Below are 15208 nucleotides of genomic sequence, written 5' to 3' on the forward strand. Positions count from 1 at the left end.
GTGGGCCCGATACCCAGTGGGGGGCATGCAGGAGGCGGCCAATCGATGTTCTCTTTCATCAATGTTTCTATCTCTCTCTCCCTCTCCCTTCCTTTTTCTCTAAAATCAATAAAGGAACAACAACAAAAAAATCAGGAGTTTGAATTTTACCCTGAGTGTGAATGGGTCGTCAGAGGGTTTTCTGGAGGGGCAAGTCTTAATTCTGTTTACATTTCTAAAAGCTTATTCTGCAGCTCTGTTGGGATGGATTGTAGGAATGAAGAGGTAGAAGCAGAAAGAACAGAGACAATGGTGGATTGGGCCAAGGAATTAGGAGAACAGGTCAGATTCCAGCTATTTGGAGCTGGTAGGGAGTGATGGATGTGGGGAGAGAAAAAAAGAGAGGGATGCCAGGTTTGGGGCTAAAGTGAGTGGGTAGATTGTGCTACCATTTACTGAACAGGGGCAGAATTTTCTTTCTGGATGGGAGGGAGATGGAGATGGTAGGATTACAAGTTCTGTGAAATCAGAGATACCTTTTACAATGTGTATGTGTGGAGGTGCTACTGGTCAACCCTGTTTGTTGACTTGAGAAGCTGTCTCTGGAGGGTGTAGTCCAGAGAGACCCCAGCCCTCAGGGAGGTGGGGTGGTCAGGGTCAAACCTGGCCTTTAAATTTCATACACCCAGCTTTTTTGTACACAGGCCCCGAGGGAACCTCCTACTCACCCTCTCAACCTCTTCCTTGCTCTGCTGTCTGTTTTAGGAAGTGAAATTAAGAGGTTTACCTTCCATCTCTGGTGCCCTAGGAGGCAGGAGGTGAGCAGATCCGGGGGGAGCTGAAAGACATCAGCCCAGTCTCTGCCTCTCTGGGTTCGGGGGTCTCCTGTGCTGCCCACTGGGGAAGCCCCGACACCAGGTACCTCAGAGACTTATGGGTCATTAACCAAGAAGCAGGAATGGCGCATGGCGCATGGCATCCGTGGGACTTGATCTTTATTTTGTTTCCAGCCTCACTGAGGGAGATCGGCAGACGGTGGCCTGAAGGGGAGGATGGAGATGCCAGGAGTACCCCAGGCTCTGTCTGCCCCGCCCAAGGGGCCCCGAGCCTAGATAGAGGCTTGGCATTTGTCCATCTTTCCTTTTCAGAACTGGATCTGAACTCAGGGCTGGCCCCAGGTCTTGGTGCTCTTTTCTTATTGTCCTCAGTTTCCTTAGCTGAGAAGAGCCAGTCCTGTAACTGACCAAGCCAGAGTTTGAGGGCCTGAGCCAGTGGTGAGCACATAATCCATGCATGCTCTTTGTGCACTCCATCGCTGCTGGGCCTGCTCTGTCCTTGACCCTCAGAACCCCTGGAAGGGGCAGCAGCCACTGGGTACACTGGAGACATGGGCATGCTCTGCATGGGCTGCCACCTGGAGCACAGACCCTTGGCCACAAACACTGGGGCTCTCTGTCGGTCCTTGCTGGGCCTGGTGCTGGTGCTGGGCCTGGGTTTGGGGCCCAGCCAGGTGGCTGAGCAGGGCATGAGTTGTGACTCCGGCTACTACGGGGGTCCCTGAAGCCACCAGCCCCAACACATCGGCCTCTGTTTCATCTGGGCTGCCAAGAAGGATGAGGGGGCAGGCCCAGGTGTTAATTGCAGACTTAGCCACTAGGTTGCTGAGTAGAACCCCAGTGCTTGGGGACAGGTGTCGAGAGCCGAAGGAGCTATTGAGTGAGGAGACGAGAAGGAGCACAGAACCGCTGCTGTCCACGGTGGCCAGGGCACTGCTCACAGGAGTCTCAGTAGCTTGTAGGGGTGGTGGGCAGGGACCAGGGCTGGGTCCTCCAGATTGTAGGGCTGCTTCCAGTAGTGCCAGCAGTTCTGGGCCAGCCGAGGGGCTGGGGGTGGTGAACAGGATGCCCTGGGCCAAAGACAGCTGCAGCGCTGGCTCCAAGGTGGGCATAGGCTCAGCTGAGGGTCCTTCCAGCCCCAGGTCCTTGGCCAGCAGACTCAGTAGAGCATCCCCAGCAAAGTCTGGGCTGGGGGCAAGTGCTGCCCTGTCTAGTACCTCTGCCAGTTTTGGGTTGGTGGCACGGGCTCCAGGGCCCAGGGGCGTCCCATCAGTGTGGCAAAGTAGTGGACAGAGGCCCTTTGTGCCCTGGGCTTCCAGAGCCCTGGCCAAGGGTGTGTCCACGAGGAAACCATCTTTAGCCAGTGTGGTGGGGCCCACCAGCAGCCGTGGCCAGGGTAGGCGGCCGAAGCGTGTGTGTAGCAAGCGCAGGGTGGGCAGAGCCGAGGGCAGCCCCAGGCCGGGGACCAGGGTCTGCACTGGGCCTGATGTCAGGGCAGTTGAATTGCCCGAGGAGCTGTTGTAGAAGAGGCCCCAAAACATGGCACCTGGGGGAGACAAAGGGGTCACACGGGGTCAGGGTCACTCAGTAGCTCTAGGTGAAGGGTTATGACTTAGCCTGGGGTCAGGAGTTACTGACTGGGCCTGGAAACCCACCTGGGGTCAGGATCACATGGATCTGGAATTAAGGGTCACAGCCTAGGGTTGGAACTACTGGCCAAGTCCTAGGTCCTGCTCACTGACAAGCCTTGAGGTCAGGGTCACTAACCACCGGGTTCCAGGTCACTGATTGGGCCCAGGGTTGGGGTCACTGCGGTTGGGGGTCACTGACCTAGCCCTGTAGCATGAGGATGCACTACCGCCAGACACAAAGCCGCTCCGACTCCTGCGTCCACAACATTGCCTCCGGCAACAAGCAGCTCTTGGCCCAGGTGGGAGCACACAGCTGCAGCAAGAAAGGGGCTGTCACTGGGAGGGGCTGGGTCAGGGACCCTGGTCCTTCCCCTCCCAGAGCTGCTCTCATTACTGACCTGCAGGGCTGATGATGGCACCATGGTGGTACACACCCGGGCGGTGTGAGTGCCCACTGGGTGGAGGGACCACAGAGCCCAAGTTTTCTGTAGAGCTACCCCTGGTATGAAGTTGCCACACAGCCAGAGAGAAGCCAACAGCCAACAGCAACAGGGTGGCGACTAGTTGGGCCCAGGCCCCGGGCCGAGCACTAACTTCTTTCCTGCAGAGAGGTTATCCTGAGCCAGGGCCGAGACAGGGGGATACCCAGGAGCCCCAAGAAAACCCAGGGAATATTTTCCAAAAGGTTGATCTTGTTTGCAAGAGGAGTGCAAGTTTAAGAAGAAGAAAGGCTTCCTGGCAGATGGTGCAGTGTGGACAGAAACATAAAGATTGGGGAAACTGAGGACAGTTAGGGAGGGAGTCTCTGGAGAGAAGGTCGGAGAGACAGAGTTGAGTCAGTTGGGAAGGAAGCCTGGCAGGGGCTTGGCAGGCTTGAGGAGCCAGGGCCCAGCCAGGTGTAACCAGGCCCCAACCTGCTCAGCAGGTGCCTCCTGCACCAGGGGTTGGGGGCTGGGCACCTTTGACAGAGCAGTGGGCGGGCTGGCTTGGTACAAATGTCCCTTCAGACACACAGACCATGAATTGACTGGTTCAGGCCACATCTGGGCTGTAGCCCGGGCTCCTCCTATTCAACCAGAAAATTCCTGGAGCTGAGCCAAGCATAGGGTTGCCTGGCCCCACGAGGGGCCCCAGAGGGAGGGGCTCAGCCAGCCTCAGTCCTGAGTTGCCAGGTGCCCAGAGCCCTCCCTGACTCACCAAGAGGAATCCTGGGGCTTCCAGGGATCGAAAATGAGAGGCTCTGATATCTCCTCTTCCTCTTCTTCAGACTCCCAGCTCTGTTCCCAGAGCAGCAGCTTCTGGTAGACCACGGGCCCTGTCGTGTCTTCCATGGCCCCGCGGTGCCCACCCCAGCCCGCCTGCCCGTCTTCCTTCCCAGCTGAGTCTCACAATGCCCTGCCCAAGCCAGGCAGGTGGGAGGCGGAGGCAGCCTTGGGGAAGGGTGTTGTGGAATCTGGGACAGGTCTGGGCAGGTCATGGGCCAGGGAGGCTCTCCCATCAGGGCACTGGCCTAGGGTCTCTCATGGCAGGGGACTCTGTCAGGGGATGCAGCTCAGGGAGGTAGGAGGAGCTCAGCCCTTGGGCCACAGCCATATGCCCTGAGATCCAGAATACTTGCTGGCTCCCTGTTCAGGGGATGCAGCCCCAGAGCCCCCAGGCCTGTTCAGAATGTTCATGCAGAGACAGTGGAGCTTGAATTGGGATTACAGTTACATTGTTGCCCGGATTGGGCCTCAGTATGTGAGGTTCCTCCAGGGATCTGGGTTTCTTTACCCCATGAGCAACAGGAGGTAAAGGCTCAGTCATGTGGCTCTTGACCAGCAGGTGGCGGTACAGACCTCTTAGGGAGCCATAGCCTGGAAACCATGTTTCCAAATTCCTTCTCTCTGGGATTCACATCACCGACCTGTTCTGTGGCAAAATCCGAGAACCTCAGAGTGTTGCAGGGCAGGTTATGGACTCCAGTCTCATTCGATCTCTAGCCATGTCTCTGCTGACCATTCTGCCTTGCCCACCTCAAACCTTCTCCCTTCCCCCTGCCTCAAGTCCCAAACCCTCTGACTCCACATGCTCCCTACTTCACATGGGCAAATAAGGCGGATGCAAGGAGCCCTCCATACCCACCGCAACGACAAACCCACCTTCCACACTGCTCTCTCCTCCCCACCTGTTGCCACTCCGGCCTCTGATTCTGACCCAACCCCTCCCACCTCTGGCTTCCTACTTCCCCGGGGACCTCCCTCTCCCTCTAGTTGACTCCCATCTCTCCTGTAGCTTCACAATGTCCCTGCTGGTTTCTTCTCAGAAACGTTTAAACAGGGTTGAGCCCTCAGAAATTTCTCCCCTAGGTATGTACCCAAGAGACATGTCCCAGAATGTTCATAGCAGCACTAATTGGCACAGTCGCCCGTTCGAGAGTGCCCACATGCCCATGACCAGTAGAGGGCGTGGTGCCGTCACACAGTGGAATACTATGCAGCGGAGAAAGGAGGGGCCTGCCGTTCTGTGCCATACTATAGATGATCTTACACGCACACCGATGAGTGAAAAAAGCCAGATACCAATGAGCACATGTGTTTTTGCTTCCATTTATATGAAGTACAAGAACCAGTGAAACTAGTTTCTGCCCTTAGAAGTCAGATGGTAACAGGAGAAGGCACGAGAGGGCTTCTGGGATGCTGGTGATGTTCTGTTTCTTTCTTTCTTTCTTTTTTTTAACCTCACCCGAGGACATTTTTCCATTTTTTTTGTTCAGATAGAGCGGGAGGGAGAGAGAGGGAGAGAGAGAGAGAGAAACATCGATGTGAAGGGACACATCGAGTGGTTGCCACCCGCACGACCAACCAGGGCCGGGGACAAACTGCAACCGAGGTACGTACCCTTAGCGGGAACCGAACCCGGGTCTCTCTGTACCGCAGGCCGACGCTCCAACCGCTGAGCCAAACTGGCCAGGGCATCTTTTTTTTTTTTACCCTCACCCAAAGACATTTTTTCATTTTTTGTTCAGATAGAGTAGGAGGGAGAGAGAGGAAGAAAGAGAGAAACATCGATGTGAAAGGGACACATCGAGTTGCCGCCACCCACACAACCCAACCAGGGCTGGGGACAAACTGCAACCGAGGTACGTGCCCTTAGCAGGAACCGAATCCAGGTCTCTCTGGACCACAGGCTGATGCTCTAACCGCTGAGCCAAACCGGCCAGGGCGACGTTCTGTTTCTTAATCCGATGTTGGTTCCATGAGTGTGTGGATTGTGAAACTACAACCAGCTGTACATTTATGACACATGCACTTTCTGGAGGTGTATTGTATTTCAATAAAAAGCTTTAAAAAAAGCTCAAGTGTTTTTGACACTGAAAAACCACGGATACCATCCTTTAATCCCACTCGGCTCTCCAGCCACGTCCCTTTCTCTCAGCCTCTTCACAAGCAGGTTCTCTGACATGGGTGTGCATTGGAATCATCCAGGGAGCTTGTTAAATCAGGTTTCTGGGCTCCATTTCCAGAGTGTCTGATTTTGTAGGTTTGGGGTCGGGACCTGAATTGGCTTTCCTAACTCCCAGGGGATGCTGCTGCCACAGTCCCGGAACCACACTTTGGGTAGTACTGATCTACAAAAAATCGTCTACACTTGCTATCTCCATTTCCTTGCTTCCTATTTTCCCCACAGCCCACCACAAGTTGTTTTTCATCCCCAAACCCCCAGAAAAGCCTTTAGTTTTTGGATCAATAAAAACACACCAAATTGCCCTGGCTGATTTGTCTCAACGGCCTGTGGACCAGAGAGGCCTGGGTTCAGTTCCCCTAAGGGCATGTACATTGGTTGCAGCTTGTCCCCTGCCCCGGTTGGGGTCTTGTGGGTGGCAACCAGTAGATGTGTCTCTCTCACATCGATGTTTCTCTCTCTCTCTTCCTCCCTCTCTCCTTCCTGCTCTATCTGAAGATGAATGCAAAAATGTCTTCAGGTGAGGATAAAATAAATAAATAAAAAATGAAAACACACCAAATGGAGATATCGGCGCAGGTTGTCACTTTTTTTTTTCTCTCCCAAGGGTGGGGTAGGGGAACCACCTGATTCCTGATGGTAATCTGCTCTAATTTAATAAAATAATTCGACTCCGCCCTGACCAGTTTGGCTCAGCAGTTAGTCAGCCCAGGGACCAATGAGTTTCGGGTTTGATTCCGGCCAAGGGCACGTACCTCGGTTGTGGTTGGTCCCGGCCCTGGTTGGGTTGTGCGGGAGGCAACCAGTTGATGTGTCTGTCTCACATCGATGTGTCTCTCTTTCCTTTCTTCTCCCTCCCTCCCACTCTATCTGATGATAAACAGAAAAATATCCCCAGGTGAGGGTTTAAAAAAATAATAATAATTTGACTCCACTTCCTGTTAGCACAATGTGGGAAGGTTATAATCTCAGAAGGGAGGTCAGTCCTTTCTTCCTGAGAACAGGTGGTTGAGAACCGACGCTGCCTGTGCTACCCCGTCTCCTGCCCTGTCTTCAGTCTGGCCTCTGGGCTTCCAGAGCTGGCTCCCTTTGTCCAGCAGACATGAGTCTTTGACCCCTGTCCAGCCAGTATTCCTCTGTGCTTAGAGCTGTGTCCTGACAAGTTCTTTGGGACCAAGGCCTCCACTGGTTGGGTCATGGAGACCTTTTCCTTTGTGGTCTCTCTCACCCCTGAAGCTCTGGGCCCGGACAATGCTGCCCCGCATCCCAAGAGATGACTGTTAGCAAAGCTTCAGGTAGAACCAGACAGACTCTGGGGGTGAACGGTGTCAGGCCGACAGCTGCGGAGCCAGTCATGTCCGCGGCAGTTGGAATGGCATTGGCTTTGGGACACCTGGGTCGCGTCTAGTTTCGGCCTCTGACTCACTACGTGGCTGCAGGCAAGTCCTTTGACCTCTGGGAGTCTTGACTCCAATTCTGTGGAAAAGTGTCTAACAATATCCATCCTCCCAGGGTTATGGTGAGGATTCAATAAGGAAATACATTGAAAGCATTTAGGCCGCTGTCTGGGACAGAGTGGACCCTCCAAGACACACGAAGTCCTTGCTCTCTGTTGTCTGGGCCTCGGTGTCACAATGTGGAAAGGATGCGAATAATCCCCACCCCTGCACCCACAGGTACACGCGCCGCTCACAGAACCGTGAGTACAGAGCTACGGGTTCATTCATGTCTTCATTTCCTCATTTTATCTTTTATTCATTCTCTTTTCCTAATAATTCTCATCCCTCATTCATTCTCTTATCCTAATAGTGTTCTCGACCTCATCCTTATGGTTCTGCACCATAGAACCACCTGGCAAAATCCTCATGCCAGGCAGACAAATTAAACAGTTAAATCAGAGTCTCTAGGTTGGCATTCCATTGGTCTTTTCTTTAAAGCTTCCCAGGTGTTTGCAGTGTGCAGCCAAGGGGGCAATCCACTGCCTTATCTAGGCCCCTAGTCCAGTGATTTCTGCAGCTGGAATCGCGGCCAGTGATTTAAAATAATACCAATATGCTGGTCCCTCCCCTCCCCCAGTCCCACACCAATGGCTCACTCTGGGAATGAGCCTGGGTCATCAAGAGAGTTTTTAAAGCTCCCCAGGTGATTCTAATGTGTCGCCAGGTTTGAGAATTGCTGCTTATAGTAATACTCTCACAGGTGCATTTTCTGGGCATTCACTGAGTACTCCTTGAGCTGCATGTGCTGGGGAGGGCAGTGAGGAGCTGGGCACTGCCGAAGGTTGGATGCCCCCCCCCCCGCCCCCCGTCCACAGAGCAGGTGCTGCAGCAGCCCTGGCTGCTCCTTCCAACCAGAGGGGCTCCCAGAGGCCGGCGGTCACTTCTTTCCAGTTCCCTCAGGCTGACTGTCCTACTCATCGTCTCTCTGGCTCAGACCTGTTGTGTGTGTGTATTGACTTTATTATTGGCCCCTGGGACATGCTGAGATTTGACTTTGATCATAGATATGGAGACAATGAAGTGTTGTTGGGGTAGAAGAATTGGGTTTTCCTTGCAAGGTGATTCTCTGTGTGTGATGTGACCAGAATATTGGTATTAAAAAAAATTTACTCCAGCCCCGGCTGGTGTGGCTCAGTTGGTTGGGCGTTGGTCTCTGCACAGAAAAGTTGCCGGTTCATCTCCCTGGTTGTGGGCTCCATCCCAGGTACGGGGCAAGCAGGAGGCAGGCAATCCATAGTTCACTCTCACATCGCTGATTCTCTCCCTCTCTCTCTAAAAATCAATAAAAGATCTTAGAAAAACAAAGCATATTGTGATGTTTATAGTGTTCTAATATCAATGTAATTGATTTCTATTAAAAAAAAAACAAAAACAAAAAAACACCCACTCCCGGTGAATCCAGTTGTAGAAACCACTGAAAAGAGTTTTTGATCAAGTCAGGACCAGCCTCAAAGACAGGAGGCAGTGTTAGTACATGCCATGTGCTAGGGCAGCTGTGCACTCGGGAGAGACAAGTACCCATATCTCTCAGGGATTATTGGATACTGGCTCGAAGCTAATAATTTCTGAATGCCACTGTGGTCCACTAGTCCATTAGTTGGAATGGGGACTGTGATGTTTAGGTGATGAAGGGAAATTTGGTAGGTCTGGCAGAATTCTTAACTCACCCTATGGCTACTTCCACACTTTCTGAATATGTAGTTGGAATAAATGTACTCTGCATCTATCATACTCTTCACATTGTTTCTCGGAATGGTGTGAATCCCAGGGGAGCCTCTGCTGTGCCCCGTGTGAGCGCTGTCAAAGTCAAGCCTGCGTCCTTGGAGGGGGTGCAAGGATGAACGCTACCAGGAAAGACTTGGAAGACGAAGGGTTACTGATTCCTATCATATTTCAATTAACTTAGTCCTTTGTCTAATGCAGAAGACAAATGGCTCTTGAGAAATTACAGTAGAGATACAGTTGACCTTTAAACAATGCAGGGTTTAGGGTTTAGGGGTGTTGACCTCCCATCCCTGCACAGTTGAAAACTGCATAAAACTAAAGTTGGTTGTCCACATATGTGGGTTTCCGATCACCAATGGAAAATACAGTAAAAAAATAATACACTTTAAAAACCTGCCTGGCTGGTGTGGCTCAGTGGTTGAGCATCGACCCACGCACCAAGAGGTCTCCGGTTCAATTCCCAGTCAGGGCACATGCTCAGGTTGTGGGCCCGATGCCCAGTCGGGGGCGTGCAGGAGGCGGCCAATCAATGTTCTCTCTCATTGATGTTTCTATCTCTCTCTCCCTCTTCCTTCCTCTCTCTCTAAAATCAATATAGAAACAAACAAAATACAAACAAACAAAACCTGCATGGAAGTAGACCCAGGCAGTTCCAACCCATGGTGTCCAAGGGTCAGCTGTAATAAGAGGGAAGTCAAACTGCAGCTGCTATTCTAGGTGTTTATTGGGGAAAATCAACACAGCCCCCGGCAAGGGCTTTATCCTCTGTTCCAATAAGCAGAGAATCCAGAAGTGCTTTGTTTTACCTGGTAGGGATGGCAGTGCTCCTACAAAATCTTGCTTCAGCGTTATGGCAGCGCAGGACCCAGTGTTCATGTCAGGGGTACGAGTGTGGCATCCGGGTCCCAGGTGCAGTGGAAACAGGAGTGCCCTCACCAGACATCTCTGCAGCCTAACCCTGAACGTCGGTCCTCACTGCACATGCCCTGAGCCAATTCTCCGACAGCGCCCCCGCCCCCATCCACTTTCTGTGCACACGGACCTTTCCTGAACTTATTTTCTATTTAATTCGGCCAGAAGTGTGGCTTTTGCCTGCAGCTAACATTGACGATTGCACATATACATCTAGGAGTCTCTGGAGGGCAGCTCACAACATATGCACTTGAATTTGGGGGGGCACGGGAGGTGGGGTGCCAGGTAGAAGCAGCACATTGACACTGGCTCAAAGGTCCTAAAAACCTAGAAGGCAAGGAGGGTATCCGTGCTCTCCTGCCTCTGCTGGCACCCGGGCCCGGACTCAGAATGGGGACGTTTGACTCTAGGTCACCGGTCAGTTTCTTCTCTGAGTATTTCTAAAGCAGACCTGAATCAGGAAGTACCTTGGGTGTCCCTGTCCCGGAAGCATCTAGCTCTTTAGTCACTGCTTTTATCTCTTGTCGAAAGTGTTCCAGTTGCCTTCGGGCACCAGTCCTATCCTTGTGCTGAGAGCCTCGTTGACCTTAGACGTTACTGACTGCGGTGGTTTGTCAGACTTTCAGCTGTCTAGTCTCTGTTCTCTTTCCTAACAGCATCAGATTTTCTCCTCCCTAGAGTGTGGTGTCCTGTCGCACGCCGAGATTTGGGGCTGAGCAAGGAAAATAAAAAGCATGACCACAAGATGGCAGTAGCACCCAGTGAGCTGTATTTGGGTGGTGCCAGGGCAGGGCTGCCTGGAGGGGAGGGGAAGTCGCCCACCGCAGACCTAGGGACAGCAGTGCTGGGCACCGCAGGGCAGGAGTATGGGCAAGGGACCTCTTGGAGAGGAGGGACTCGGAACGGAGATTTGCATACGCATCTAAGTGCGGAGGGGAGTCTCTGGGTCTGAGAGCTCTGAAGGGCAGCAGTGGTTCTGGGTCTTGGAGCCCTGGGGTTTGCCTTATCTATGGCCAGCACACACTGGGTGATGTTTCGCAAGGTATGCAAAGCGGGCAGGCACTCGTGGCTAAAAATATGCTTATTTGGGGCTATACTGAAAGCAATCAGATGTATACAAATTTGAGTTTGCCTCTGGTGGTCTTTTGAGCTATCAGGTGCCAGCCTGCTATGAAGAAATAAACACCACAGAGGCCAATATATAGGGGTCACCTCCAGCTTATGTATATGATGGAGGCAGGTAATATCAAGTACCTGCCCCTTGTCACTCTCTCCCACTACAGAAGCAGAGGGAGCAAATCCTTCCTCAACCTACCATACGATACAAGCAAGGGGCACACATGTGGCCTAAGCTCAGCCAGTTAGATCCTTGCCCTCAGGTCTTTTCCTCTGAGTGAGTGACTCATCTATGTGGAGGTGAGAATCACTGACCAGTCTGGCCCTACCAAGGGATACTACCATGCTTCTGACTTTGTGATCTTCTTTATTATATTTCCTTTATTGGTTTTAGAGAGAGAGGAAGTGAGAGGGAGAGAGAGATAGAAACATTGATGAGAGAGAACATTGATTGGCCGCCTCTTGCATGCTCCCCACTGGGGATCTGGCCCACGACCCAGGCATGTGTCCTGACTAGGAATTGAACCGGCAACCTCTTGGTGCATGGGTCGACGCTCAAACACTGAGTCACACTGGCTGGGCTGGCTTCGTGATCTTTTAGAGCAGGGTCTGTCATCCAGGTTACTCACTGAACCACAGAACACAGAAGTGACCGAGTGACAATTTCCCCAATTCTTTTTTTTTTTTTTATCCTCACCCGAGGATATTTTTCCATTTTTTGTACAGATAGAGTGGGAGGGAGAGAGAGAGAGAAACATCGACGTGAAGGGACACATCGAGTGGCTGCCACCCGCATGACCAACCAGGGTCGGGGACAAACTGCAACCGAAGTACGTGCCCTTAGCGGAAATCGAACCCGGGTCTCTCCGGACCGCAGGCCGACGCTCTAACCGCTGAGCCAAACTGGCCAGGGCCCCAGTTCTTCCAAAAGCATCTGCCTTTTCTCTTCCTTCCTGGAACTCAGCCTCTAGACCTAGGCCGTGCGGGTGGGGGCGCTACACTAAGGAGCTGCGAGGAGCCTGTGCTTCGGTGACTTTTCAACCAGCGGTAAGCCCTGGACTGCATGTCCTTAGATTTCTTGTCACATGAGAAAAACAAGCCCCTTATTTGCGAAGTGTGAGGTTGAACGACTAGGACTCACAGGGTGCCGTCATAACGCAATTTTATTTTGATCTTCCCATCTCCACGCAAACTTGTTCTGCAGGGATGTTGTCGCCACCCTTGGCACGGAACATAGGGCAGGCCACGTCTTCTCTGGACACTCTCGGTTGGTAAAAAGTTCCTGGGTCGGTTCAAGTTATAAAAGTCTCATTCCAGTAACTGCAATTAAAAAACAAAAAAACAAAACAAAACGGAGAGTGTGGTTAAATTCATGGAGCCGGAGGGCAGGGCTGGTTGCCAGGGTGGGGCAGGGCCAAGTGGGGAGCCTTCTTCAGTGGGTCGAGGTTTCTGTTGGGGATGATGGAAATGTTCTAGAGGTGAGTGTACAAGAGTGTAAGTGTATTTGGTGTCACTGAATTGTGGTTAACATGGCAAATATTGTTATTTATATTTTTTACCACAATAAAAAAAATACAAGAAAAAAAGTAAAATTCATTTAAGGTTAAAAACTTCTCCCTAGCAACTTCTTGGTCTGTTTGGGGTAGGCAGCATCCAGCAGGGAAAAGAACTGGTGTGAGTGTGTGTGTGTGTGATAGTGTGTGTGTGCGTATCGGATAAACTCCTCAGTTTCCCCTCCCCTCACTGCTCATACACCCTGAGATTCTCTTCCTCATGTACTAGGCTGCTTTTTGTTCCTCCAGAGTTGAAGTGGGGGAGAGAGAGGTGGACAGGGCGAGAAAGGTTTTATTCTGACCAGTACTGTATGAGCTGAGCTGCCACCCCGTCTCCCCAGGCTCAGCGTGTATGAAGCTGACTCCTCATCTGATGGGGCTTCTTTGTAAGTTCTTCCAAAGCCCTCTCGCCCACACCGTTATCTGGGTCTCTCACCCACAGGTGAGTCACTGGCTGTGGAGTGGTACTGACCTCTCCTAGGCTCGTAGGCAGCTCAGGCTCCTCCTCCTCCTCCTCCTCCTCCTCCTCCTCCTTCTCCTTTTTTTAAATCCTCACCTGAGGATATTTTTCCATTTATTTTCAGACAGCGTGGGAGGGAGAGATAAAGAGAAACATCAATGTGAGAGAGACACATCGATTGGTTGCCTCCCTCACGATCTCAACCAGGACTGGGGACTGAACCGCAACCCAGGTATGTGCCCTTGGCCAGAATCAAACCCATGACTCTTTAGTCCATGGGCTGATGCTCTAACCACGGAGCACTGGCCAGGGCAGCTTCAGCTTCTTGCTGCTATGGTCGCATCTGTCCTCCAGGTGGCGCTCTTGGACAGGTTTTAATAAGGCTCTAGGCAGGTCTTTGCTCTCCAATGGCTCACATCTGGGCCGTGGGAAAGTCACACATCCTGTTCACTTCCCCAAAACAGATTTTAGGGGTACCAGTTTCCAATGCAGCAAACTGTTTTCACTTTATTATCAGACCCACTGTAGATCAGCAAGTCTGTCATGCATTCTATTTTAAAAACCAGATGTATTGAGGTATAATTGACATAAAGTGAAAGTCACCAATTTTAAGGTATACAGCCACAACCAAGGTAAAGAACATTTTCATTGGCCCCAAAGCCTCCTATGTCTCGTTTGCTGAACCTCTTACCTCTGACTCTTTGCCACCACTGACCTGATTTCTGTCCCTCCATGTTGGCCTTTAGCAAAGGAATCATGTTTTGAGGGTTTACTATCATAAACGGAATAAGAAAGTATGTAATTATTCATATCTGGCCCCTTTTACTTCGTATAAAGCCTTTTGGAAACATGCATGTTGTTGTATGTATTAGTAGCTTTTTCTTTTTGTTGCTGAGTTGTGTTCATTGTATCTACATACTATAGTTTATGTATCCATTGATGGAGATTGAATTGTTTCCAGCTTTTCATTATTATGAATATAGCTGCCATAAACATGTGTAGATAAGTCTTTGTATAGACACAGATTTCCATTCCTCTTAAGTAAATATCTAAGAGTGGGATTTCTGGATTGTATGGCAAACATAGGTTAACTCAATAAAACACTACCCAATTATTTTCCCAAGCAGTTGTACTGTTTTGCGTTCCTACCAGCAATGAATGAAAATTCTAGTTGCTCTGTTCTTGTTATCACTTAGAATCATACATTTTAATATTTTAGCTATTCTAGTGTGTGTGCATGTATAGTAGTATCCCAATGTGCTTTTGATGTACATTTCCCTAATATCTAATGATGTTGAACATCATTTTATTTGCTTATTTTCTGTTCATATATTGTCTTTGGTGAAGTGTCTGTTCAAATCTTTGCCCATTAAAAAATGTTACTATTATTGAGTTTTAAGAATTCCTTGCACATTCTAGATACAAGTCCTTTACTGGATAAACGTGTTTTGTAAATATGTTTTCTCTGTCTGTGGCTTGCGTTTTTGTTTTCTTTTCCTTGTCTTTTTTCTGCAAAAAGCTTTATTGTTTCCATTTGGTCCAATGTGTGGGAGAGGGCTTCAGCGTGGTTAAAAGGATGCCTACTGGTTTCAGGGAGAGGCTTGAGAAGAAGCCAGACACCAGGGAGCTGCAGAGGGGCCCCTCAAAGTCCTCTGGGCTCCAAAGGCTCCTAGTCGTGTTTGGGGTGAGCCTTTGGAAGAGACCCTCACCCAACCCAGCCTGGGCACTGGCCAGCCTGTGGAGGTTAGTCAGGTGGTTGCCCATCTTCTTGATGAGTTTCACCTTCTCATCCAGGAAGTCACAGAGTTGAAGGTCTGTGCGGGTAGAATCCAGGGCATGCAGATCCAAAAGGCCTGGGTCAGGTTCTTCTCCAAGGCCATGGCAGCTTCCATGACATCCTGAGTTTATCCCACTCACCTTAGGAAGAGGGCATGGCCGCCTTGGTTTTGCATCAGACAGCTCAGTTGGTTAGACCATCCTCCTGATTCGCCAAAGTCGAGGGTTTGATCCCCTGTCAGGGCCCATACAAGAAGCAACCAATGAATGCATAACT

General features: G+C 50.9%; 1 protein-coding gene across 1 annotated transcript; it reads right to left on the reverse strand.

Annotated features, from left to right (window-relative positions):
• Positions 1-1066: 1066 nt before the first annotated feature.
• On the reverse strand, positions 1067-3777 carry GGT6 (gamma-glutamyltransferase 6). Its single transcript, XM_036269259.1, has 4 exons — positions 3644-3777; positions 2845-3047; positions 2646-2759; positions 1067-2361 (listed from the first exon to the last, which is right to left on the reverse strand). The coding sequence occupies exons 1-4, from the start codon at positions 3775-3777 to the stop codon at positions 1322-1324; spliced, it is 1491 nt and encodes a 496-aa protein (XP_036125152.1). The 3' UTR covers positions 1067-1321.
• Between the last annotated feature and the right edge of the window lie 11431 nt (positions 3778-15208).

The sequence above is a fragment of the Molossus molossus genome, unplaced genomic scaffold (assembly GCF_014108415.1).
Source record: "Molossus molossus isolate mMolMol1 unplaced genomic scaffold, mMolMol1.p scaffold_m16_p_19, whole genome shotgun sequence".
In the NCBI taxonomy this organism is placed as follows: Eukaryota; Metazoa; Chordata; class Mammalia; order Chiroptera; family Molossidae; genus Molossus; species Molossus molossus.

Excerpts from the sequence above, each read along its gene's own strand:
- GGT6 (XM_036269259.1), bottom strand. The coding sequence starts at position 3,777 with ATGGAAGACACGACAGGGCCCGTGGTCTACCAGAAGCTGCTGCTCTGG. Across the intron at positions 3,048-3,643 it reads AAGCCCCAGGATTCCTCTTG|GAAAGAAGTTAGTGCTCGGC; the intron begins GTGAGTCAGGGA and ends ACCTCTCTGCAG. Across the intron at positions 2,362-2,645 it reads TCCTCATGCTACAGGGCTAG|GTGCCATGTTTTGGGGCCTC; the intron begins GTCAGTGACCCC and ends TGTCTCCCCCAG.